Raw genomic sequence first — 26,484 nt, forward strand, 5'->3', positions numbered from 1 at the left:
ACATTACTGTCACACCATCACCTTTTAACATGGAAATGGCAAACTAGGTAGCAAACAGTTGCTTATTTCCACATCCAGCAGTTACAGAGTAACATTATCATTCATTTGGAGTCGTGTTTCTGTCTAAATGGTGAATGTAAGTCCAATATTCTCTCATTTAGCTCTGCTTTTGTTCTCTACCAACTCCTGAGGGAAATATCTGACTCTTTAGCTGTTCAATCCTCCACTATATTCACCAGCTAGTCGCAAACTGTGTCGTTTTGTAGTTTGGTGCTAAGCAGGTAGTGTAGCAGCTGCCTGCTGCGGCCGAATACAACGCTATGAGAGCCTTGAGAGTGAACCAAAACAGTAAAGTTGCAGCTGGACAGCGAAACAATGAGGTGAAACTTGTTATAAAGCTCTGTAAAGCTGAAGGGAGCTGCAGAGTTGGGTGATAATGCTCTGATGTAGGTTTATCAATTTGAGCATCACTCTTACATTGTTATATTAAAATATATAATTTATAGCCGCTTTAAGGTGAGGGGACCTTCACCGTCACATTAAAGTCAGATGTTCTGTTGACTTTCCCACCCATACTGTACTCAGAGTGACAGATTTTTTCCCTCACAATCTAGCTAAACTTTTATTTTCTAAGGTCTAATGTCCTCTTATAAAAGCACCACCTGTAAAATCTAAAAGCTCTGACTTATAAAGCTGAACAGCCCTGATTTATAAAGGTAAATACTTTATGAAGATGTAATGTTCTGTTTTTGTTGCCATTGTGTCAGATAGTAGTTGACTGAACTCCATGGTGATTACACCAGAGCTGGGTTGTTGATGTACTGAATTGCATTATATTGAGAGAGGGCTTCTAGTATTCTGTCCCCCTCAGAACATTAGAGCAGGGCAGGATTGTAGTTAATGCATGGGAGCTTTCTGTGGACCCACAGAGGAATGGTATAGAATTTTTAGGAACACTGTTGTGATTCAAAATGGCCCAGCCTGTTGTGCAGGAGCCTGTCTGCTTTTTCTGTGGCTCGCTTAGTGTGCAAGTATGATTCCCTGCGGATAGCACAGCAGAAGATACGGAGAAAAAGAAAATAGTTTCATCAAGTTCTGATAAGTCCATTCTCAAAGAAAAGCCCTATTGACAATACTGATATACTGATTATAAATCTGTGTCTATTGCCGATCTGAATGCACACTGACTTTCGCAAAGCCACTGAATCACTGCGATATGAAACCTAGTATTGATTTCTTTTTTCTTTTACATTCAGTTTTATTGTTGATTGAACAGGACTCATGCCGGTACAAAGATCACAGCAGCTCAGCTACTCTGCTAGTAGATAACAATATAGACAAACAAACTGAAGAAAAATACAAAGAGAAAGCTGAGGACAAAGAATAGTATTGAAGAACACAAAACAACCTGCTGTAGATTTATACAAATCTGAAAAAAAAAAAAAAACGGTAGAAAGAGAAAAGAGAAAGGCTATGGCAAAGACTGGGCATAGAAAAAGAGGAATATATGGGATGAGGAACAAGCAAACATTAAAGCATGGCAAGAGAGCAATGAGAAAGAAGAAACAATTAGGTATGAAGTGAAAGCTGAGATTAAATGTTCCTGGCAGAAGCTAGAGATCAGTTCATGTGAAACAAATAATGGAACAGGCTTCCTCTACAGGCAATATGAAGGAGAAAAAAATAAGTAAGAGTTTAGAAAAAGGAGAGATGAACCCTCTGATGAGGACTGAGTGCAAAGCTGCAGAGACATTACAAGAAAATAAACAAGAGAAATGAATGTGAGGGAAAAGTAGAGGAAGAGAAAATAGAGAAAAAGAGAAAATATGAGTAGTCGGAGGGAGAAGAAGAGTAAGTGCATAGAAAACACGACAGGGAACAATTGAGGGAGAGAGGGAAGAAAATGAGGCGCAGCGCAGAAAGGAGGGGAAAATGATGAAGAGGAGGAGGTGGACAGTTAAAGAACAGAGGTGGAGGGAGAGGAGGGATGGCGGGAGATGTGGATAGAGTGCTGGTGAGAGAGAGAGAGAGATGGAGGAGAAAGACTCAGATGAGGGCAAGGAGTGAGGGGTAGAAACATGAAACGAGAAAGAAGAACGTTTGAGAAAAAGGTGAGTATCAGGAGGTAAAAAGCAGGAAAGGAAAGATGAGTGGATACTGTCAGGAGAAAAGTGGAGAAAGGGTTAGAGATGGACAGAGGATGAAAAGATGTGGAGAGAGAGAGAGACGACAGGCCCCTCAGCAGTCAACACTAATGAAGAAGAATGAGGGGCTTCAGCTGCTTGCTGGACCTGCTACTGACCACCACACACACAGAAAGTTTCACACACTTTCACTTAAGTATCTACTCTTCACTTTTTGACACAAAATGTACGAAGCGTACACAAAGTCGAACTCCACATTCACCTCACCGCTATGCGTGAATAAATATTACAAAATGTCTTGTAGCTTTCTTTAAATTAGGCCTAATTAAGGAACATAGTTCTTCTTAATTTTTATATTTGTTCTGAGAGAAATCATCCTATATTAAAATCTGAGGCAAGGGAGCTTCACACCGGGCTTCTAAATTAATGTAGTTTGCTTTAATTGGGGATAAAATCTTTTTTCTATCCTCTTTGAAAGTGCAGAACTTTTCTACAAGGTTGATGTACCATGGAGCAGATAGCACTTATCCTTTGACACTCTATTTGTGACTTTCCGCTTTAACCAGTGTTACCTCCTACCCACAAGAGAAAACAGGAATAAAACTCTTAAATCTTCTTAAATCTTAACAAATTGTTCAGTGGTAGTTTTCTGCCGTTTTTGCAAAGGTGTTGAATTGATTTTAAAATGTGACATTCATTTGAGGCACATTTTTTGTCAGTTTCTTGTTTCTTTTCTGTTCTCAGTTGAAGGTCTGTTTGTGCCTCATTAGCTGTGACTGCCTACAGACAAGGGGGGAAAAAAGCCTTAAGGAAGCCTTGAACTTTTCTTTTTCTACCCAGCTCACAGTGCTGAACAAAAGTTGATAAAGACTTTGTGGAACACGGTGGTATAATGGTGGAGCAGTGAAAAAGGGTCTATTGACCAAAAGTTTTACTTTCAGTGTTATTTTCCTGAAGTTGAATTGTACCATTGAACATGTCTGGTAAAATGGATTGTGTAGCTTGTTTATTCATATGTGATGAAATGTTCTTATAAATAAAATTAATAGCTGTAACGAACTTGATGCTGCCAGTGTGTGGGCTCACATAGAAATCAATGAATGCTGTTGGGCGTTTGAAGTTTGAAAGGAGAACGAACACATAATTTGTAAAAATGAATTCAAACACAAACCACATAGCCTAATATTTAAGTATGTTCTAAAGCAGGGGTCGGCAACTTTTTGAATCTCCCACACTCCTTTACAATGTTTAATTTTTTTTAAACAAAAATATCTGTATCAGTATGAGGTTTTTTTTTTTATGGCATTTGTTCACCAAATCCAATGGATCCCACAGACAAGACGATCTGTAGATGCAAGTGAAAGTTGTTTTTATTGATTTTATAGTGTCCCTGGCTTTAAACAAAAGCAGTGGTCATTTAGAAATGCAGAGAAAATTCAAGACATGGTGTATGGTGTTGACTGCAACAGATTCACACAAACATTTCAAATAGCATTGATTTATCTTTCATGGTGTTTTCTGAGCTCTGCTTGCATTTTGAGAGTATGTTTGTCCCTCATTGCATTTTGGCTGTTTGACCTTGAGTGTGTTTCTGTGTGTGTGTGTGTGTGTGTGTGTGTGTGTGTGTGTGTTTGTGTGTGTGTGTGTGTGTGTGTGTGTGTGTGTGTGTGTGTGTGTGTGTGTGTGTGTGTTTGTGGGGACCAGTGGAGGCTGGTCCATAGAGGCAGAGGAGGTTGATCCTCAATATTTTGAGAGGCAAGAGGGAGATCAAAATATAAAAAAGAATATTTGGTTGAAATAAACCATTACCAAATCTCAGTATTATTCATAAAATATTTTTTCTCTCTTCTTTGGAAAAATCCATTATTGAAATTCTGGTCAAATGCTTCAACAGCGACATCTGCAGGGCAGGAGGAGAAAGAGCAGTGTGTGTGAAGTGGTGGTGGGGGGCATTGGGGGGTGTGATCTCTTACATCAATTGAATGTACTTTTTTTTTCATGCTAATCTATGATTGGCCAAGACACGTAAAATGGCGCCCCAAGGGAGGACGTCCTCCCTAATTAATCAACAACCAGAATGCAATATTGACATCGAGTTGGTCCAATGATAGTTTCCAGATTTCATCTTCAATTCTCTGCACTGTGAGGCAGAGTAGCAGCAGTAGATAATGAGCAGTAGATAGCTCCTTGCCTTAGCCAATGCAACAGTTAGCTTGTTGTAGCAGCCTGACGGACTCTTTATACATCCATGGAAGGACTGTTAAGGACTGTTGTTAAGCAAACGGGAGGATGGATTTGGACTGTGCGGTGCAGCAGTGGCAAGACGCCACCGTGGAGGCTGGAGAGAGAAGCAACCCGAGAAGCAACCAGGAGAGTTAGCTTGTTTGTCATTGTTGCTAATGATAGCAGACTGTTTAAGCAGCAGCCACAAAGTTCTGTTTACTAACAAATAAGATTACATGAATGACATGAATACTTCATCTTCATGAAAGAAAGAAGACGACGTCAGATAACGTGAGTCAAACACAACTACTCTCTCTCTGTCTCTTTGGTCGCTAATTTTATCTGTGATGGTTAAATATCTCTGTGGCTGTTGATATATATATATATATATATATGATATCATGTGCTTTGGTTAGTTTTGTTGAAGTTACAGTGAGCTGTAACGGACTCACTCATTCATTTCGAATTGATCCAGTTTTTAATTGAGTGGTTTTTCAGTCACCTGTTGATGTTGTGTGATTAGTGAATGAGTGTACAGAAAGTCTGGCTGCTTGCTTGTGACATTTTCTTCAGTTCGTTTTTAAGCTGAGTTTATATTGAGTAATAAGCTTAAAGTAACTAGAATAACAAGTGTTAACATGTCAGCTTTGTAGACTATATTTTGTGTGTCGTGCATATAGATAAGAGTGTGTAAGTCATGTATTTGATACATGCATTAATACTTTCTGTTGTGAACCTACACTTTTAGATCTGTGAATGTTTTTAGTGTTCAATCTTTCTAGTGTTCAGCACTGATCTGTACCTGTATCACATTACAAGCTTTGTGGTACTTTATATATTTCTTTATACAAAGAAAATACATAGGAAACCCATGTAAATCATGTGATATGTTGTCTGTTTTTGATGAGAACTATAAATAAATAAATAAATTTGTTGTCACAATAGAACAATACTATAAATTTGAATTTCACTTTGTTGGTAAAATGACACATCCTGAACCACTCCACGGCTAAAATGAGCACTTCTTTGTTTAGAAACAATGTAAACATATGATTTCATCGGGTGGGGGACAATGATATAGTATGATGTGGTTTGTTGTAAGATTCCATGTTGGTTTTCCTCCTGTCCTCCCCAAGTTTTTTTAAGTCACCAGCCGCCACTGGTGGGGACGTAAATCATGTTGTGGGGATTTGCCTCCCTTGTGGAGACAAAAAGCAAATCCTCTTAATCATTAATTTTAGGGTGAAGACTTGGTTTAAAGTTAAGGTTAGTTTAGTTAAGGGTCCACTACAGAGTTGGATTCTGGAGTCATGAGTGTCTAACTCAGTGAAAAACAGCCAAATTTATTATCAGGGATGGAGGGATACAGTTTCTTTGTAAACTGCTGCATTAGACATGTCTCCTTAAGTTTTTTTTCCTTTTTCTACTTTTTTGAATATCTCCATGCAAATGTTTATTGTTACCTGAACATACATGCATACACAACTCACACATGCCCGAGCATTCTTCATCATCAACGCCGAGGGTTTGTAGAAAAGTTTCTTAGACCTTTTGCCAGTTGGTTTATCTAATTGTTCGCCAGTTTGTTTTTACTATAGTGTCTCTTTTATCTATCTTTAATGAATTTTTCTTCATCTGTCAATTTTGTTTTTCTGCCACTGCTTCCTTTAAACCAACACCTTTCATCTAGCTTATGCGTCTGTCTGCAACTGTTCCCTCCCCCCCCTTTCTCTCTGTGCCTACTCCTCTCTCTTTGTCTCTCTTGTTTTATTCTGTCTTGTCTCCTGTCTGTTTCTCTTTTTCTAAACCCTCTTCTTTTTCTCGGCCGCTTCTTTCAATTCTCTCTCTCTGCTCCGCAGTTGACATATTGATTTCATTTTCATACTGTTGGCAGTTGTTCCCTCCATCATAAACCATCAGCGTTGCCTCCTTTCAAGCTGGCATTGATCATTGTACAGCCGATCACAACCAATCACCACCAAGCATCATTATCCGCTCGCGCTCTGTCTCTTTTGTTGTTCGTCTGTCTTGTATTGTGTACTCTGTGGGTTATATTTTTTAATCTAGCTATTCAGCACTCTGGTGAAATAACAGCCCTGTACATTTAGATATTTAGGTGGTGAATAAGAGTTCTCTTTCCTTTTTTTCTTTTTTCCCCATCAGACTCAGGCTAAGTGTTGTGAAAAACGGCTCAATCAGATGGAAAGCTGAGGGTTTTCAAAGACAACGGCATCACAAAACTTTCATAAGAAATTATCGGAACGAAACCATACCTTTTTATTTTGACAGGAAATTAAACTTTTACTGTCCATGCATGTGTCTGTGTTCATGAGGCGACTTAACATGATTCATAGCCAGTGTTGTGTAAAACTTTTAAAGCAGATATATGATTGAATTTTATTCTCATTAGTTGCTGTCAAATTTCAGCTGTACTGTTGTTGCATGAGTCCAAACCTACAATTAAAATCTTTAATGAGGATCCCTTTCCTGCTGTAAGTTTAAAGCATTTAGATTTCTCCAAAGGTGTCAGGATTGGCCACTGTAGTTATAACAGTAAAATGAGAAACAATGCAGACTCTCTTAAAGCCTTTATTATTCATATTTTAGGGCTAACTCTGCAGATCCATAGAGGTATCATTGTGATTTTGGGACCAGCATGTTTACTGAGGTTATGTCACTTTTTTAAGGTTATGACTTGACAAATTCCAAGTCTAAAAGGAGTTGGACAGCAGATGTTGTTTATCATTGGGAAAAACTGAACACGTGACAAAAATACTGTCCTAATATGAATTAATCATTCAATTATCAATTATTTATAGTGAACATTTCTGTCTCAACATATTAGGTTTTAAAGACTTACCAAAATATCGTGAGTATTACAGATATTCAAGGTAATCTCTAGAGCTGCAACGATTAGTCGATTAATGGATTAGTTGACAACTATTAAATTAATCAGCAACTATTTTGATCATCAGTTAATCATATATGAGTCATTTTTTAAGAAAAGAGATGGTTTTGTTCCAGCCTGATGTTAAGTGTTATTTTTTTTATTCAGTTGAGTCCCAAATCAATGATGTTGGGAATATAGGATTTAACAGTATATGTCAGATACATATTTCACTTAATATCATGAATTCAAATCATTTTAACAGTCGATTCTTTAAATTAACAGAAGAAAGCCCTCACACTGGCCATGGCTTGGATGTGCCAATACGAAAGTGAATGAAAAATGGCTCCTTTACCAAAGAAGCCCTGTTAATGTTGGAAAAGCTTAAAAGCACATCATAGAGATATGGAAAACAACATGTGCAGGTGTTTTGACCCATTATGTGCCACCTCTGTGTGTTTCCTTTGTTTGTGCACGCTATTCATGTCTTCTTTACTATGTGGCAGCTGTTCTGTCCAGAACCCTCTTTCAGACATTAAATTTGCACACCTCCACCTCTATTGGCCACTGTTTTCTTACACATGGAACTTTCTCTCAGTCACTCTTTTTCTTCAAATGACGCTCACTGAGTCTCTATTGGCCACCCCTCTTTCTGTCCCAATCCTTCTCTTTCTCTCCTTCCCTCTCCTGTATTTCCTTGTCTTTTGTTGCATTGCACTGTGTGGTCGAACAGCACATTAAGTCGAATCTACAGCCTCTATTTCCTCTTTCATCTGCCTCGTGGCCCTCGGTGGCCCTCAGACGCCTCAAAGCTTTCAAACCAGGGAAGAGTTGGGGATGTGGAGACATGAGGGGTGGGTTAAGTTGAGGGTTCTCACAATTACCTCCTGAGGGAGGCATTTTCACCAGCTTTTGTACCCGTCGCTCGCTGTACCCTGACCTTTCTGAGCGCCACCACGGCTGTTGGCTTGTGCCACCAGACCCCCTACTCTCTCTTCCTCTTTCTGAGCTCCTGATGGGGGTCCTGATAATCATTCAACACAGCCTCTCATTGTGTTGTGTTGAAAGCCACCACGGCTGCATAAGCAGTTGACACACTTAGTTGTTTTTTCTGGGTGCATTTCACAGCAATATTCTGGTCAGCTTTTTATCGACCCCCCCCCCTCTCGCACACTCAGGAAGAGGTTTTGTGGAACCAAGACCTCCAGCTGGGATAAGAGAGGACAGCAGCAGGGCTTTTAGGTGGGTTTTTCACTAGCTTTTGTCGCCTCGAAGCAGCCGCAACATTATCGGAATGGTCCACTTTATACCAGCCTCCCTTTTGTGTCCTGTTGTCACTCAATCCATCTGTCTCTCCACCCCCTCTTTCTCTTTATGAGTTGAGGCCTGCCTCTCCTTTGTGATTGCTCTCCAGTTCACACCCTGTATGCCAAAAGAGATCGATTTTTTTTTTTTTCCTTCTCTGGGCTTTTGTAAATAAATAAATACCATTGTGGTATTGTTTGCTCCCAGAGCTGTGTTGACAAGTTCACTTTCATGTGAAACTTTGAAATTGCTTTTTTATAGTTGAACAGCAGTTATTGACAATCCTTTGTCGAGCAAATGTACCAAAGTTAGCTTATTATTTACATTGTGCTAAAAAGATGACTCGTGTAAACCTGTATTCACATATTCTATTTTTGTAATTTTGTTTTGTTGTTGTTTTGTTTTTTGTTTTTGATCTAGTGAAATCTTACATCTTCATCTATGCCTCCAATTGACCTAATACAAAGTTTGCCTTAGCATTGGCCTGAGGGTACTGGCTGCTCCAGTGTAGTGAGTTTACACTAACTTCTTCCAAAGCTCTATAGTGTTTAATGACCAGAGGCTATGGTTGCATAGCCTCTTCTCAGTGCTTTAGGTGGTAAGGTACACTGTCAAATCCTAATCTCTGAGAAGTTAAAATTGTCTAATACACATCAATTCAGTACATGTCTCTCTTTTGTGGCCCCTGGTTTCTTAACAGTTAACCAGCACACAGGGGGGGTCATGTAATCTTTAAGATCAAGTAAGTAGTTGTGAGATTTCTGTTTTAACTGCAATTCCAAAAGAAGGAAAATGATGTCAGAGTTGAGATACTTCATGAGCCTCCAAATCAGACTGAATTTCCTTTTTGTTTTACTTATTGTTTTACTTAATTATTAAGTCTGATATTGTGTTCATGTTAGCTTTTTTCAGAAGTGAGTGGCGTATCTGACCCTCCAAGATGATTTTCCATCCACTTGGAGTAGCTGCAGTAGGAGGAGTGAAGGAGTGAAGCAGTGAAGTTTTTCATGTCAGTCAAAGAAATGTCATCCAAGCCGTCACCATTTATTTTTATTGATTTTAGAGGTCTGGTCCTCTCTATCTAGTCTGCACAAGACAATAAATAATTACACATCACAAACCCACCAATTTGACCAGATAGAGAATGTGAAAAACTGATGTGAAGGTGAGATGGTTGTCAGACTGTGTAGCTTTTGAAAGAAGAAATCACAAAATCTTCCTCTCGCAAATAAATAGTTGAACTTATCAGAAATTAAACACACTCTTGTCCATTTCAGTAGTTCGTTTTTTAAATTTAACATCAAAAGAGAGTTAAGTAAAAAACTTTATAGGATCAAATAAAAACTTCAGGTCCAATTAATATTCCATACACAATACAAATCTGTCAACACATTAATAAAATTACTGAACATCGCAGGCAAGTTTGCAACATTCAGCAACATTTTGTTGGCATAATGCAGTTGGCCACTGGGGCTAATTGGCAGTGACCCGCCATGCCATGTCCAGCTCTATTTATTCTCAAGAGATTCTTGGGAAATTAAGAGAACTTCAATGTGGCATTATCCTGTAATTACAACCTGTGGTCATAGGGAGCACTGTTCAGCAGATGTTACATAATCACGCTGTAAGGTCAAAAAGTTCAAAAAGTGCTGAAAGAATTAATTAGTGGATCAACAGAAAATTAAGTAAACAGACTTTTTGATAATAGATTAATATTTAGTTCATCTATCAGGTAAAAATGTCAGATGTGTTGTTTCCAGACTCTCCGATATGAAGATTAGCTGCTTTTCTCTGTTTATGTAAATGTATTTGGGTTTTGGACTGTTGGTTGGACAGAATAAGCAACAAGTTGCAGCTTGTGCTCTCAGAAATTCTGATTTCTAACATTATATAGAGTAAACAACTTGACTAATTAAATAATCAACAAATTAATTGATAATGAAATGAATCATCAGGTGTATTCTTGATAGAAGTGTTGAAGACAGCTGATTATCTTGGTAACTGGAAAGAAAATTTGTAAGTGGACACAATTTTTACAGTGCATGTTCTCTTCCATATTCCCCTTCATCCCCATCCCTCCATCCCTCAGCAGTGGGCTGGTCAGGCCTATCAACCACAGAGCCTCAGCCTATCACCTGGGAGCCCCAATTGCCTGTCAGTCATCAGATAAAATTGATTTCCAATTGAGTTAAGGCTCCCAGGCTGGGCCAGGCAGAATGGAGAACAGGCAGACTTCTGCTGCTCTTCTACCTCTCCCGACTTTCTGTTTGTTATTTGTTTTTCTCTTTCTATCTCCTACTGTGTTCTGGCCGTGTCCCTCTTCTTCTCTCTCCACTCCCCTCACGCCATCTCTGATCTCCCCAGCAAAGAGCTACATGAAATGAAAATAGGATCGTTGTAGGAGCTCAGATACCAGTGTGCTATCTGCAAGGCAGAGTTGGTGATGTAACCCCTGCATGTCCTCTTAGGCAGTGACTACTTTAACTCAGGTTGGACCTTCAATTAGAGCAACAGGTGGGAAATCCATTAGTTTGTTACCGGGTGAGTTGTGAGGTGCTACCAGTTTTTTTTTATACAGTAGAAATGCACAATACCATTTTTAGAACTAGTCAGAGCACTGATCATTTTTGTCATTTATGCTACTGTCAGTAGTACACCATTAAACAATTGTATAAATGTTTTATTTAGTCATACAGTAGGCTATGCTTAACATCACTGCACATCACACTGTTAAGCAAAGCCTATGATAGACAAGAAGCTACATTATGTCTTTACCATCTTCTTAATCGATTGGCATTGAATCTCTTAAGTACAGACATTTTTCTTCACAGCGGAACATATTTCTTACCCACTAATAAAAAAATTGGTCATATCTTAGGGAATAGTTCAATACTCTTATGTGTTCTCTTACAAAGAGTTAGATCAATACCACTCTGGTATCTGTCTGTTAAGTACATAGACTGTAAAAAATACAGATGTAGTCACCATGATGTCACCCATTGGTTTGCAAACTGCCGTTTTGAAGCCTCAAGTGTAGCGAATTGACCATCGCCATCTTGGATTTGGCCATCACCATTTTTGATTTTTGGAGCCAGAAGTGTCCGTATTTGGACGAGAGGGTGGAGCTGATCATAGCACTAGCTGCTAGCGAGGTTAGCATGGTGCATTTACAGACTATGGTTAACAGTGATAATACTATTGCTAATGCTAATTTTCGCTAGCAAAAAACAGGCCTAAAACCGTTAAAACAAAATGTACTTACCAGAAAAAATGATCATCCAACTCATTGATAGGTCTTTTATTACAACCAAACACTGAACAAGACTGTTTTTAAGCAACCAATGTGTTACAATTAACTTCAGTGAACTGAAAATACACTGTGAAATAGCAGCAGCTACACCTATAGGCAATGGTTACGTAACCAATGTTATCGGCATGATAGCGACTTGTCAATCACCACTTAGCCACGCCCTAAAGCATACCCTGCTTTGTCGTCAAATTTAAATGAAATGGGACCATAATTTACAAAATGAACATCATGCTCTATTGAAGAAGACTTGAAACTAGTGATTGAGACCATAAACTCATTAGGAAACAGTTTACTGAGGTAATAAATCAAGAGAGAAGTAGGGTCGTTTTCTCATAGACTTCCATTCAATCGGACTTCTTTTTGCAGCCAGTGGGGTCGCCCCCTGCTGGCCATTAGAGAATGCAGGGTTTTAGCATTTCTGCATTGGCTTCATTTTTCAGCCCCGGAGGTTACCGCTTGGTTAAGTATGAAGTTAGAGCTAGGAGATGATTAGCTTAGCTTAGCATAAAGATTGTAAACCATGGGAAATGGCTGGCCTGGCTCTGTCCAAAGTTTCAAAATCAGCTTACCAGTACCATTAAATGTTACTACTCTAGGAGGTATATCCTGTTTCCCCTGCTTTTAGTCTTTATGCTAAGCTAAGCTAACACAGTAGGTATCTGCGTTAGAGAGGGGAACAACAATACAGAATACATGTAGTCTTAAAGGGTTTTTTTATGTTGTTTTAAGCTATCAAATATTTTCAAAGTTAAATAAAGGGTTTAAAATATTTCTTTATTCTAGTCAGCAAAGGAGTCTTTTTCCATTGTTATGTATTTTTATATTATTTTGTAGATTTATTTCAAATGATTTTTTTTATTTGTTCTTGAAAATGGTCTTAAAAGCTTAGTTTATCTTCCAAGTTGTAGACATGTTTTCAGAGCATCTGTAGTTTTATTTGTTTTTTCCCTCCTTCAAGTGAACGGTTATATGTATAACCATACTAAAGCATCAAATGAAGTTGAATTAAATAAATGAACAGAAGGAGAGGAAATATGTGTTCTCAGGTTTGCATTTATGTTATTGTGCTACATTTCTATAAACACCCACTATTTGTGCCTCCTGAAGTGCAGAATAGAGCAGAAAGGAAAGAGGATGGAGGTAAAATGATATTAGAAAAGAGGAGATCAAGAGGTAAGAGGGGAACATCATAGATTATAGAATGGAGCAGATAGGAGCAGGGAACAGAAGAATGGGAAGAGAACGGGGGTGAGGGGAGGAAATCCGGGGGATGAGATGAGAGGACAGAAGAGGGGAGCCATATTGATCACCCTGCTCTTTCAGTCTCTCTGTGGTTTTAATGGTTTGAGTTTCACAGCTGGAGTGAACTCCACAGTGCTTAGCCCAGATACCATGCCCTCTACACACAAATACACAGATCCCCACGCATGCACATACATTCATACACACAGTATCTCTACCAGCTGGCTTTATGTCAATGCACCCCGAACCTTCAGCCAATTTAGCTTGTTGCATTGTTCCACATGGGCTACTAGAGCTGTAGGACTTCAGTGGCACCAGAAGCCATTCAAGACCAACCCTCATCCCTGCTGCTGCTTCAGCCTCTGAAGCCAAGCAAGACTGAGCGTGATCGATACCTGACTGGGAAACCAAAGCAAATTTGCTAAAGATTTTAGTGTTTGTTTGAATTATTTAGAAGAATACCCTTGGATTAATGATAGACACAATCTCTATTTAGTTTTTGTAAAGGTTGATGCAGTTAAATTGCATAAAAACACAAGTGAATTAGCAAAGTACAACTCTTTCAAGGTGGAAAAAGCTTAATTCGTCCTCAGGTTCCACAAATACACAAGATGTAATGATGAGATATCAAGACCAAGAGTCTACAGCTATGCTAGCAGCTCTGTGAGACTGACACTGTGCTCAGGCACAGCAGCGATGCTTTGAGCTAAATGCTAACGTCATTATTATGCCACAAGGACAAGGACAGTGTTAACATGCTGATGTTCAGCATTTTATATTTACCTTCTTTACCATCTTAGTTTAACATGCTAATATGGGCTAATAATTGCTAATAATAATGGCTGGATTTAAGGGAGATGAGAGTTTCAAAGATATGTGGGAATTGGAATTGGCTTTATTTTTGGCAGTAAAAGAAATTTTTTTTTTTTCGGCCTGGTGGGGGTTCTCGTTATAATTATAGGAGAAACACTGATTAAGTAAATGTTCTGTATGTTCAGTAAACACTCAGTAATTGTTGAGTAAAGTTAAACCCAGCAGTCTGCATTAGGTTGGGTGAGTTTAAAGTTATGAAAACAACAGGGATGTTTTGAATACGCCCCCATTTTCTCAGGTTATTTGTTAGTCTGTCCCTCCCACCGCAGGAAATATTGGATTAATCCTGGAAGGCTGTTGATGTACCACTTTTCTCCTTATGAAAGCAACACAGCGATTATTTGACCAATGAGAATTTGGTCAGATGAGAACATATTGACCAACTAATCAACCAGTCAACCAGGAGACTTCAGCCCTGCAAAATAATAAGAATACATCCTCTGGGGATGTATTTGGGGACGACAAATATTTTTACAAAATTTCATAGAAATCAATCCAATAGTTATATATTTCATTTTGTACACAACTAAACTAATGATAACATAGTGATCTTGATTCAGCTGCAATTTAACTCCACTTGATGAAAACTATTACTCATAAAACAATAATATTACATTATTAAGGTCTGATACAATAGGAGTCAAACGAACTGTGTGGGAAACAAAGAAGAGATGGAGTGACATAAAGAGACATAAAAAAGGGACAATATATACACAAGCCACAGCAATCTGTGGAGACAAAGGCAGATTGGAACAGAGCAGTAGGTCCAGCAGGTAGAGGTGGAGTTGGTGTTGATGCAGCTGATATCTCAATAGAATACTGAGGTAGACGCAGTCGAATGCTCGTTGTTAATCTCTCATCAAAAGACAGAAAAGTATTATTGTAGCCTGTAGTGATTTCACAATTTGTTGAATATCAAGGTCAAATTCATTGTTATGAACACAAACCACGTGAACCACTTATTCATCTTTAGCCACAAAACAATCAGACATTGTGTTCATTGATAATTATTGCTCTAGTTATTTATGGGCCATTATAATTATTATGTCATTTATTTGCAGGCACGCTAGTGGATGGTGATGTCAGTCTGTCTTAGTCCAACACTTCAGAATTTTTAGTTTTTAGTGAAATGTCTCGACAGCTATTGGATGGACTGCCATGAAATGTTGTACAGATATTCATGGAGCCCAGAAAATGAATCCTAATGACATGGAAACAATACCTGCTAAACAGCAGCATGTTAGCATTGTCATAGACACTTTGACATGTCAAAGTATAAAAGCAAAGGTGTAAATAATAAAGTAAATTATGACTGAACTCCATTTAGCTGCTTCCACTTTAGGATCCTGGTGTTGTGCATGCTGGCTGGCTGACTGGAATACAACAGAGCCATTATTAATGTTACTAATAACACCTGTGCATTTCCTACCATGATAAGTCAAAATGTCTGCTGTGAAAAAGGTTTATTGTGTGCATTGCATGATAGCATGCTAATATTAGCATTTAGCTCAAAGCCCAGTACAAAGCACAGCATTACAGAGTCGTTAGCGAGGCTTTGGTCTTATTATATAACTAATACAGTGCATTTCTCAAGATATTTTTTGTGGTGCACTATGTCTGATGTTATTTAGATTTCTGCAGAATAAGGTTAATTCACTCTTTGTAGGTTGTGTAAATCCCATCTTTGCTTTTTTCACCCCTGCTTTTCAGAGGCAGTAGATTTTCCATGCAGAACTGACATTTGCTAATGACCGTAATAAATCCAGTGAAATACATAATCATCCTCTGTTACCATGTCTCCTCCTATTATTTTTGCAGTCATCCCTAAAATGAATATGTAGTAAGGAGAGAGGCAGATGCTCAAATGACATGCAAACTGCCACTCTAGCCCTGTGCGGCTGCTTGATAAATAAACTAAATGTGTCTATGGCAGAATGCGTCACATGTGCTTTTGAAAACCAGCTGCTAAAGCTTAAATAAATCTAGCCCTCTGTTTGTTGCAGTCCTGTGTGGTAGATGAGGTAGTCAGGGTCAAGCCTCCCCATGGTGATCAGCTTATATAATCATAGCCAGGAGAGCATAAATAATAACTAATAAGGCTTCAAAGAGTTTATTGACCTTAACATGGAAGGCCAGTCACCTACGATTAAACGGCCATGAGCAACCCCAGCCTCACTAACAAGATACTATATATCACATAGCTCTTATTGGTCATTTTGATGGGTTTTTCTCCAAGATTTTGGAATGGATCTTCTTGGTGGCAAATCTCAATTCCAAGTGGCTAGTTATCACCTTGGCTTAATCGGTTGTGGCTCTCTCAGCATCATCTTGCCAAGATTTCATGGTGTTGATTGAGAGCACACGATCTGAGTGAAGCCCTCTTACCGTACTTAAGACAAGGTCGTACACTGTAGCTTGGAATCATCGTGTCAGATGTGTCGTGTTCTCTCAGGGACAAAGTTTTGTTATGGTTTCCAGGACCTCATTGATCTTTGGTTGGAAGATGGAGGTTGCATTCCTTAGATTAATTGCATGTTTTCAAATAGAAGCTAGGTAGACCTGGTAGGCTACAGCTCTGTTGGAGGTCACTGTGTCTCCCTTAGAGGAACTGAATGCTAAGATGTACAGAGATCATAAATGAGAATTTACCTGATCTACTTGAAATGTCCCTGCAGGGTTCCAGATAGATGTCTTGCATAATGAGGAGTTTTGAGTATCATCCTTAAGGCTGGTCCCTGCTATAACCCTTGTACATGCACAGTTTTCTTTCAGTAACACAAAAAGGTTGTTTTGGAACATTTGTGAAGATGAACAGAAGGTTCGTCACTGAACCCTTAAGGTGATTCCTTTTTCCTTCCTTTTAATAGTTCTAGTTAAAACCCTCTGATGCTTTAAGTTGTAACCTCCAGAAAGGATTCATTAGAGCTAAAATGGATGGAAATGAGAACAAGCAAAATAGTTTTAAAGGGTTCTACATTGCACTTCTGTCATGAGAGATTATTGACAAGTCAGAAAAAAGCAATAGAGAAATGCCTCAGATACACCCTAGGTAGGTATATTTAGAAACGATGCTGCCATTACAGTAAATAGTTTGTCCACCAAAGAGCACTGGCACAGATTGTCCAACTGTAAATTGTCTTTTACTGTATAGAAAATGTTTAATGTTTAAAAGACAAATATCAGCACATTTTAACCAGATTTTTTCACTCTCAAATATCAATATTGTTATCGGTCCCAAAAATCCAATATCAGTTGGGCTCTCCTACATTACAAGTTATCTACAACTGCACAAGCTTATTGAGTGAATCACTTTTTTCCAACATAAAACTGTTTGTGCAAATCATTATGCAATACTGTAATTTCAAGGCTTTCACAATTTTCATGAATGTGAATTTAATCAACAAGGGACTTCATATACCCTTGACGCATATTTGGGGTCGAGTGGATATTTTAGCACATAACAACTCTGCACCTTCCACGAGGGGTGCCAGCCTGGACTCTCCTCTCCATTATGAGACAATTTATATGCCTTGGTGGTGATTGCACTTATTTGAAAAGAAATGAGAAGAGCTGTTTCGTTGGCCATGTCTGATACCAGCCAGTAACTCTGTTACTGTATTTTTCCCTCTTCCCACTACATGTCCAACTGCTCTTAAAAATATCAAATATAACCTGGGTGGACAAAATAATACAAATAATGGAAAGAGACTAAACCTGTTGAATGCCATTAGCAAAATAAAGAATGTAAAGTAACATAAAATAGCTCATAGAGCTCAAAAACACTCATGCCAAACTGTAAAGTGCACTGGTCAAAAAACTGCAGAATTATTTAGTATGTCAGTGGGAACAATCCTATGAAGTTCAACAAGTGCAAACACAATAACTGCATCAACGGTCACAAGCTGAGAGTAAACTTGTTGAGAGAAATTCTCTTGTTGTTGCAATTTGTTGCAACAGAAAAAAAGCCTCTGGAGTAGCAATCTAGATGTGAGTAACATCGGTCAACCTGTTCACTCCTCTCCATTATTGAGATAATCCCTACTATTACCAAGTCTGACCTTTCAGTTACGGTCAGTTAAAGCCAGCAAAGTACGCAGAAGACATGGACAATCCTTGCACCTAAGAGCATTTCAAAGGTCAGAGGATGCGACAGGAGTGTAAACTAATTCTTTATTCCTTTTTTCCTCTTTTTCTCTTAGAACTTGCTGGTCAACCATGGATGAAGAGAGGGAGGAAAAGGGTAAAACAGTTATTTGACGCAGGCTTTTACTTTGGCTGTAAGAGCGGCACCTGTTGCATTCCTGTTCTGAATTATAAGAGAGTTGATTTGCTGTTAGCATGCCTTGTTTTTAAAACATTCTTTTTATGCTATTTATCCACGGTATCATCCATTAAAGTTGCTCTATTATTCTGCACTGCTACATTCTACGGGGAAGCTTTTGAAAAAAAAAGTGTGTATTACACTAGGTTCATGGTCTGAGTCAGTACACTTTTAGTTCAGTCATTTCACAAGATCGGCAGAAGGCATTTCTAAGATTTGAGCTGTAAAGATGCATTCAGGCACATTCGTCCATCAGCTGAATGTGAAATTCACTGTACGTCCATGATTCTGCTGCTTTTGTTGAGATAAAGAGAAAAACATTTCAAATATGAGCTGAATCGAGTGCGTAGGGACCGTCCATGTTTTGATCTGGCTGAAAGAAGACCTGATTGAGCTTTATTGCTTTTAAATTTTATGGTTTTCTACTTCTTAATGACACAGGAATCAGCTCAGGTAATCCTGGCTTTGACTGAAATTCATCTGACCTGTGTATGTATTATATGATTTTATTAAACCATTCATATCCTGTGACGGTCTTGTTTGCGTCATTAGTTTTTCTTTCCAGACTACTCAGCCAATTTATGTTCTTTATTTCTGTTCTTTTTCAAAGCTAAACATGTTTCATTTAAACTTTTTTCATCCCTTGAAAGAAATACATAATTCCCTTTCAAATCATCTTTCAAACTGAAATGATAATGCTTTACAGAATAATAATAAAATATGAAGAAACCTTGGTTAGATAGGTGGATAGTTAGTTTGAGCCTGACACAAGCTACCCTACACTGCTGAAGCAACAAGGGGCAACGCACTACCTGCCATGTGGGCATTCCCCAATTAGGCACCTCAGACTGAGCCTCACAAGCTCAGTTTTTACCGTTTTAAGTTTAAAATGGTGGCAGTAAAAATCGTACTGCAACTGTTAGCTGTAACTTTTTTCAGTAGATGAACTATAATTTTGAGATTGCCGTAGAGTTTTTGGCCTGTGAGGGATCAAGTCCAAGTGTCTTTAAAGGGAAGTACTATACTGACACAATCAGAAACAGCTAGACAAGAGGGAGCTGATGATGATGGAGAGCTCATTATAAAAATACAGATGTGGGTTTATTCAGGACTCTTGTAAACAAAATATCTTTAGGACTTGAAGAGCCCTTCATATGCAATACAGTGTCAGCGAGTTCCTGCATGAAGATACAAGAAGAAGTGAACTGAGAAAAAAGAGTACAGTGTGATGACACCAATGAGACATCAAACGTCTACAGAGAAAGAAAACATTTACAGTCTGACATCGAAGAGGCATATGAGAAATATTGATTATTGACAAGAAAATTGATTGCACTAAAATGAGACCTTGTGATTTTGTTCATTAATAAAATCTGTGGAATATACTTTGTCTGTCTCTTGCCAAAGTTTTTTTTTTCAGATGATGAGAAGTTACAAAGTGTGATCCTGTGCTCATCCATCCTATGTTGTACTGACAAGTGGATAACATGTTCCAAGATGGATCCCCATTCACTCCAGTAAAAGAGCATAAACATCAGATCCTTCTCTGACTGAGCCAGCTGACTCCCCACAAACATGAATGTTAAACTGACACAGTATACAAGACTTTAATTTTATTGGACCTGATTGCTTAAAGTTATAACCCTTAAGATTTTTGGGAACACAAACCCCATTTTTGGTACAATTTATAGATTGCGGTTTTTTTTTTCAGTTTCAGTTTCTTCTTTACAGTTTCTAACTACCTCTCTATGTAGTTTTTTTCATTTAGTTTTTTTCATATTAGTGGCAGGATCAGAAGTTCCAGAGGCTGGATTTAAATTACCTACCCACACATGAGGGATTCAAAGGAAACAATGCATATATGTAATTCAGTGTTACTAATTTTATTTCATTGATACCAGCCTCACTGTTTACAGTTCTCTCTCCTACACCTCTATCAGATCTGTATTAAGTTACTGTTAATGCAAACCCAACATTTCCTAAAGCGGCTGCTTCACATTAAAAGCATTCAACTGGCAAAACAGGCATGGCTTTTGTTGTGAAGAAACCACAGGAAACACAATGTATTTGTCACTGCAGGTAACACTGACTGCAACCGTTGTTCCAGATATGCCTACAAAACAAGGCATGGTCATTTTCTGCATTGACATTTTAGAAAACCGCTTGCATTTCTTGCAGCATGAAATCTGAGCTCAGTTGTCATGACATGATGTAAAAAAGCCAATTCTAGACTTTACTTAAACACTGTGAGTTTGTTTGGCTGCACTGTAAACCGACTCACCAGTTGCTCTTTGTTGTATTTCTGACAAAGTAGCTTCCCAAGGAGTGTTTGCTGCTCACAGAATAGGGGCTCTAGTATTAAACCACACTTGCTATTACCTCCAGTGACCAAAATCACTGCAGTGTGGCGCTTTTCCTGAGGACCTTGTCCATTCAGGCTCAACTCATTTTTCTGTCATTCATGGTGAGGGAATACACTTTATTATAAAGGGAGCAACAACATCAAGTGTGGATAAACAAGTATTGTTGAAACCATGTCAAGAGAAAATCCTCATCATCACTACATAGTGTATGTGGAAGACAAGATCAATGTTATTTGTTGTTAGGAGTAAGCCCCAAGACATGATGTATAAAGATGAAAGATTTCAGAACACAAAATTATTGAGGAAAACATTAATGTGAAAATATATATATATATATATATGTGTGTGTGTGTGTGTGTGTGTGTGTGTGTGTGTGTGTGTGTGTGTGTGTGTGTATAAAAGCTCCTTAAAAGCTCCTTAAAAGTAATGAAATTGTACTCAAATTCATATTCAAATAAAAGATTTCATTTTGAACAATTAGACAAGCTGTGAGTCGTTTAGCCTGAGGTAAATTAAATGATCATAATTAGGAGGATGGTGAAGAAGACTGCTGTCCTTGTGCCTGAGCTGGATGTTAATTTTTTTAAAAGTAAGATTATAGTCAGTTAATGAAAACTAGGTAATTGTTTCTCAGTGATTCACCTCATTTAGAGGGATTTTTTCCTAACCTGTGCGCACTATTTCAGAGCAGTTGTGTGTGTTTTACAGCAGAAGATGCCGTATCATCTGTGAGCAACAGTGAGGTGTACCCAGGTGTGCAATAATGTACTTGATTGACTTAATATAACAAGTTTGACTCAAGTGGCTACATTTTCTCTGCTCGGGGTAATTCTTCCTGAGTTGTAGCTTTAAATTCTTTAGTGAGGCAGTGGTAATTGGCTTGGAGCACAGAGTTTGGCTGGCAACGCTCTGCTGCTATGCACCTCACTGTCGAGCTGTTTCACACAAATACACACACACACACACACACACACACATTTGGGAACTAGCGGCCAATCTTAATCAAAGAAATGACACGGGGGTGGAGGGGGGAGGGTGGAGGATGCGGACACGCAGATGTTGCTACGGTAACAGCGGTGAGCAAAGGCTGGGAGCTGGAAGGCAGCATGTTAGAAAAGAGAAGTGAGGAAGACATTCGGCGCATTCAAATGCGTCCTTGCTCTCTCCCTGTTGATCCCGTGTCATACCCAATTACCACTGCAGCGAGGGAAAGGAGAGAGCGCAGAACGTGGGGGATGTAGGGGCTCGGGTAGGAGGTGGGGGTTGTACAGAGAATACAGAAAGAGAGCGAGGAGTATTCTGGTGTCTGCTTGAGCCTCTCAGAGAGATGCTGCACGTGCAGGTGCCGAGGTAAACACCCACGCCTGTCATTACATGTTTACGAGGGGAAGGTTGTGGTAAAAATCTTTCTTATATGTAGCTTCAAGAGAAGAAGAAGAATTGTGAAGATGTCAGCGTGTGACAACTTTTCTGTGAAATGTAGGAGTTTGTGGAATATGTATGGACTAGAGACTCAGCTCTGCATACACATTTGTCCCTGTTGGGACAAGTTTCTTTTGTGTGTGTGCATTGTACAGTAATCATATGTTTGTGTAGAAAGACGGAAGGAAAAGGGGTCTGAGTGTTTTTCTTTCCATTTTATTCACATATCTTTGTCCTAATGACATGTTTACTACAGCTTGGTTCTTATTATCACAGTTTTGGCCATCATTTCTGTCAGCTATGATAATATTGTGCTCACCAAAGTAATAATCTGATGCGCCAGATGGCTTGTTACACAGACTCATCTGAGAAGTCGTCCTTGGAAACTGTTTGGAAAAGGGCAGGCACTTTCAAAAAAAAAAAAAAACACTTGGCAGGTGATTGGATGAATCATCTGTCTATCACCGTCTTACCTTGCGAGGCAGCTGGATTCATGATGCTGATTGATCCGAACCGCCGGTGGTTCGGACACAAGCGCGTAACTTGAAGCCTGACGAGATGGATTTGCACGTGATCTTGCGAATCCAGCGGCTTCTCAAGGTAACCAAGGTAATGGATGAGATCTAAAAACATGTTTAGTTTAAGTAAAACTGAAGATGTGCGTACCTGAAATGTTGGTGATAATCCCTCATTGCACAGGAAAACTGCACACACAACTACAGCAAGCAGGTCAAGGCTAATTCAGGTAGGTGGTTTGTAAACTGTTATTGATTTCCACACTGTCAGTTTTATCATTCAGCTTCATTTTCTCTTCCGAATGAGTTTAACTAACCAGATTTGTGTCCTAGTGTTTAAAAAACTGCAGGTTATGTGCGATTCTCCACCTATCCAACAAGATACAGTCAGAACGGGTCTCATGCAATGTGTCTTACAGCCTATTTAAAATAAGAGCCCCCCACCTAAACACACACAGAGAGAAAATAACACATGCACACACTTATACAGACCTGCCACAAGGGAAATCAATGAGTCTTTCTGTTATCTCTCCCCTCCATCAGATTATCAGAAACACCGACATCTATTAGTGCGACACTCTATCTGCTCAACACCCATGCCTGAGTGTGTGTTTGTGCGTGTGTTTGTGTGTGTGTGTGTGTGATGCTCTGCAGAGGCCTTCCTCACTACACTGCACACCCGATTAAAGACTTCCACCACTCTAATGCCATTAGAGGAATGAGAAAAGCAGAAAAGGTAGTTGAGGGGATGACAGAAAAGAAGAAAAAAACAGGGCAGAGAGAGAATGGTCTGCTTAACCTCTGCCGTCTGACGGAGCAGGCAAACGTGCAGCGAGAGAACGATTTAATCCCTCTGTAGTAGCCCGGATTAGTCCTCTGATTTATCACTGGCACGCTCTGTTCTCTGGGCCACGCTGTCATTTTCTCTCCCCTCTCATCCCTTTCTTCATCCCCTCTTTCTCTCTCGGTAATGCGTCTGGTACTGAGTGGCTTAATGCTGTATAATGTGGTGACTTCCCTTTATCTGCCTATTGTCATTATTCTTTCTTTAGGACAAAGGGCTCCTATTGTGAGCCAAAATGGTACTGACATCAGTGTGTGTATGTAATGGCATGGGTGATCAAGGCTTTGCGTGTATTTTTGTATCATATATAACAAACTCTAAATCCACAGGATTTATGTTTAAAGAATGTCTGTGTGACTAAAAGTCTACAGCCATGCTAGCTGCTCTGTGAGGATGTACTCACGTACTTTGAGCTAAATGCTATCATCAGCATGCTAACATGCTGATGTTTGGCAAGTATTATGTTTACCATGTTCACCATCTTACTCCAGCATGCTAACATTTGCTGATTAGCACTAGATGAAAGTTCTGGAGATCACAGAAGACATTACAATTCATTCTGAGCAAGGCATGAATGTCTGTACCAAATTTCATGGAAATCCATCAAATACTTAAACATGCTTCACTCAAAACCAAAAATGTCAACCTCATGATGTACGTAGGCTTCATCCTCTGGGGACCATGAATGTCTGTGACACAATGTCATAGCAATCCATCCAATAGTTGCTGAGATAACTCAGTCTGGATCAAAATGGTGGAGTAACTGACAGATCAGTATCACCATCCATCCAAGCCAAATCTCAGATTGCCACTTTGATTTGAAGAAACAATTGAACATTTTGGCTGTCTTTCCAAAAGCGAGATTGGTATTGATCTCATGTCTGTGCATTAATTAAAGAACTGAAGCCAAGACTTATCTCTCTGTCCAAAGTTCAAAAACACACCTTCCTTTGAGAGCTGTATGAGAACAGGACCTAGACAAGATACACTCCTCTTCTTCTGTGTGCACCACGCATTTACACAATCCAAAGTAGTGCATCGTAATCCTATTTCCAAAACAAAGATAGCTCGAATTAACCTTGAGGTGAGGTCCTTTTTGTGACAAATGCAAACGTACCCCGCCTGCCAAGAATTGATTCTGTCCGAAACCAAACAAGGTATGCTAGCCTTCACCTTCTTACTGACTTGAGGAGCTATACTATACAATCACTGTGCCCGGCTATTGTTACAAAATAAATTATTCAACCTCTCAAGTCCCTCTAAAACCACAGATTTTGGTTTCTACAGTTATCTTTATGTTTGAATTAAACAAACGATAGAACATGTCAAGAAGTTTACTTTAGAAGCATTAAAAGACATGTTTTTGAACTCATCACAAAGCTAGGCTGATCACATCCTCACTCCAGCTTCGCTCTCACACAGACATGAGGCTGCTAGCTATCGTCTCATCTCACTCTCAGAAAGAAAGCAAATAAACATACAGATGTTGGACCACTTCTTTCAAGACTAAGAGAAATGATGCAGCACTCCTGTGTCTCATCAGGGACAAATGTGTTGCTGTTATTGATGCATGGATCAGCTCTGACATCATCCAAATTCGCATGTTCACGTAAATCATCCATCTGCCACCCACCCAAACAAGTTATTTTCTCCAATTTAGAGACCCGCACCCAATCATACATAACTATTACTTCTCAGTGGGATATATGTAAGCATGATGATATGGTAACACATTACACTGAAGTAGGCTGGTTTTAACGAAATGTTTTTCTTTTTCAGTGTTGTAGTGTGTACGGGAAAAACGTAGCTTTACAGAAACGTCATATTGGTGACAAAACAGATGGTGGCAGTAGCGTTGCATTTCATTGGAAGAGGAAGAAGAGGAAACACAACGACGGACTGCTTCATGCAAGTGTTGTTCTCTTTATTTCTACCAATATTAATTATTGTTAATATTTTCTCATTAGTGATGTATTATTTCAGCCACCTGCAACCCATGTGCTATTAATCAGAATGTTAATTTTTATGACCCGGCGGATTAACCAGGGTGCCTGCAGACATAACTGCACTCAGCGCATCACTAGTCGGTGTGCTTTGACCTGTAATTGCTCCTCACTTCCTGTGCAGTGCAATTTTCGGAAATCCTGAAACACCAGTGACATGCATCATTCCCTCAAGCCTGTCAGAATCTCATCAGCAGTGTCTGAGATGACATGTGTGACAGACAGATGAGTAAACGGAGACCTATCCTTAGTCCACTGTCCTTGTTAAATTTTAACAATTGTACTACCACTCACCTGCTGTCAAAATGAGCCACCTGACAGTGCTCTCACAGCCACCATCAGGTGGCTCACATTAAATGGCATCTACCTTGTTAGGCAAAAGAAATTCTGACTTGCTGCCTCCTTATTAAATGTAGTTTTTTAGGTAGAAAAGTGTAAGGGAAACAGAAACAAATCTCTTTCTGCTGGGCATTTCTGGGTTAAGGGATGATTCCCACTGGTGCTACATGTAGTATAACAGGCCCTTTAAACAGTGTTTGCATTTCACCCAACATAAGAACTAAAGTTCCTTAAACAGAGCATAGATCTTTCAAGGACTGCAATTATTATTGAAGGAGTTTAAATTTTCTACAACAGAAAATAGAAATCCAGTTTATGATTAAAATAAGAAATACATTAATAGAAACTTTATGTTTCTATGCAAAAATATCAGTATAATAAACCCATAAAAAAAAAATCTGTTTTTACAGATTACATGTTTGGATGAAAATAACACAGGGATTATTCGACCAACTAATCGACTAGTCGACCAGCAGACTACAGCCCTAGTAACTTCTCAGTTTTTAAATAGATTCATTAACAAGCCATGTCATCTATCAAGGATTTTTATTAAAATTCCATATTACTCCCACTCTTCCACATGTTTTCAGTTTTTTAACTTGTGGTGCTTCTTTTGCTCGTTTGGTGTATATGTGAGCCTTGACCTGGGGAATGCCTCAAGGTTCTGTTTTAGGTCCCTACAACTTGCGTAAC

The 26,484-nt window shown here is 39.0% G+C and overlaps 1 protein-coding gene and 1 long non-coding RNA gene across 3 annotated transcripts in view; one reads left to right on the top strand and one right to left on the bottom strand.

Annotated features, from left to right (window-relative positions):
• The window catches only part of chchd6a (coiled-coil-helix-coiled-coil-helix domain containing 6a), an 84,831-nt gene extending 65,141 nt beyond the window's left edge, over positions 1-19,690 (top strand). For both annotated transcript variants that reach the window (XM_044352248.1, XM_044352249.1), the window contains one exon: positions 18,184-19,690. In XM_044352248.1, coding sequence (XP_044208183.1) covers positions 18,184-18,207 — 24 coding nt within the window. In that variant the 3' untranslated portion in view covers positions 18,208-19,690. The remainder of the gene's footprint in view (positions 1-18,183) is intronic.
• On the bottom strand, positions 192-22,146 carry LOC122982729. Its single transcript, XR_006403522.1, has 3 exons — positions 22,135-22,146; positions 20,213-20,223; positions 192-297 (listed from the first exon to the last, which is right to left on the bottom strand). It is a non-coding gene; the product is annotated as an uncharacterized LOC122982729 (long non-coding RNA).
• Between the last annotated feature and the right edge of the window lie 4,338 nt (positions 22,147-26,484).

Source organism: Thunnus albacares, chromosome 5 (assembly GCF_914725855.1).
Source record: "Thunnus albacares chromosome 5, fThuAlb1.1, whole genome shotgun sequence".
Lineage (NCBI taxonomy): Eukaryota > Metazoa > Chordata > Actinopteri > Scombriformes > Scombridae > Thunnus > Thunnus albacares.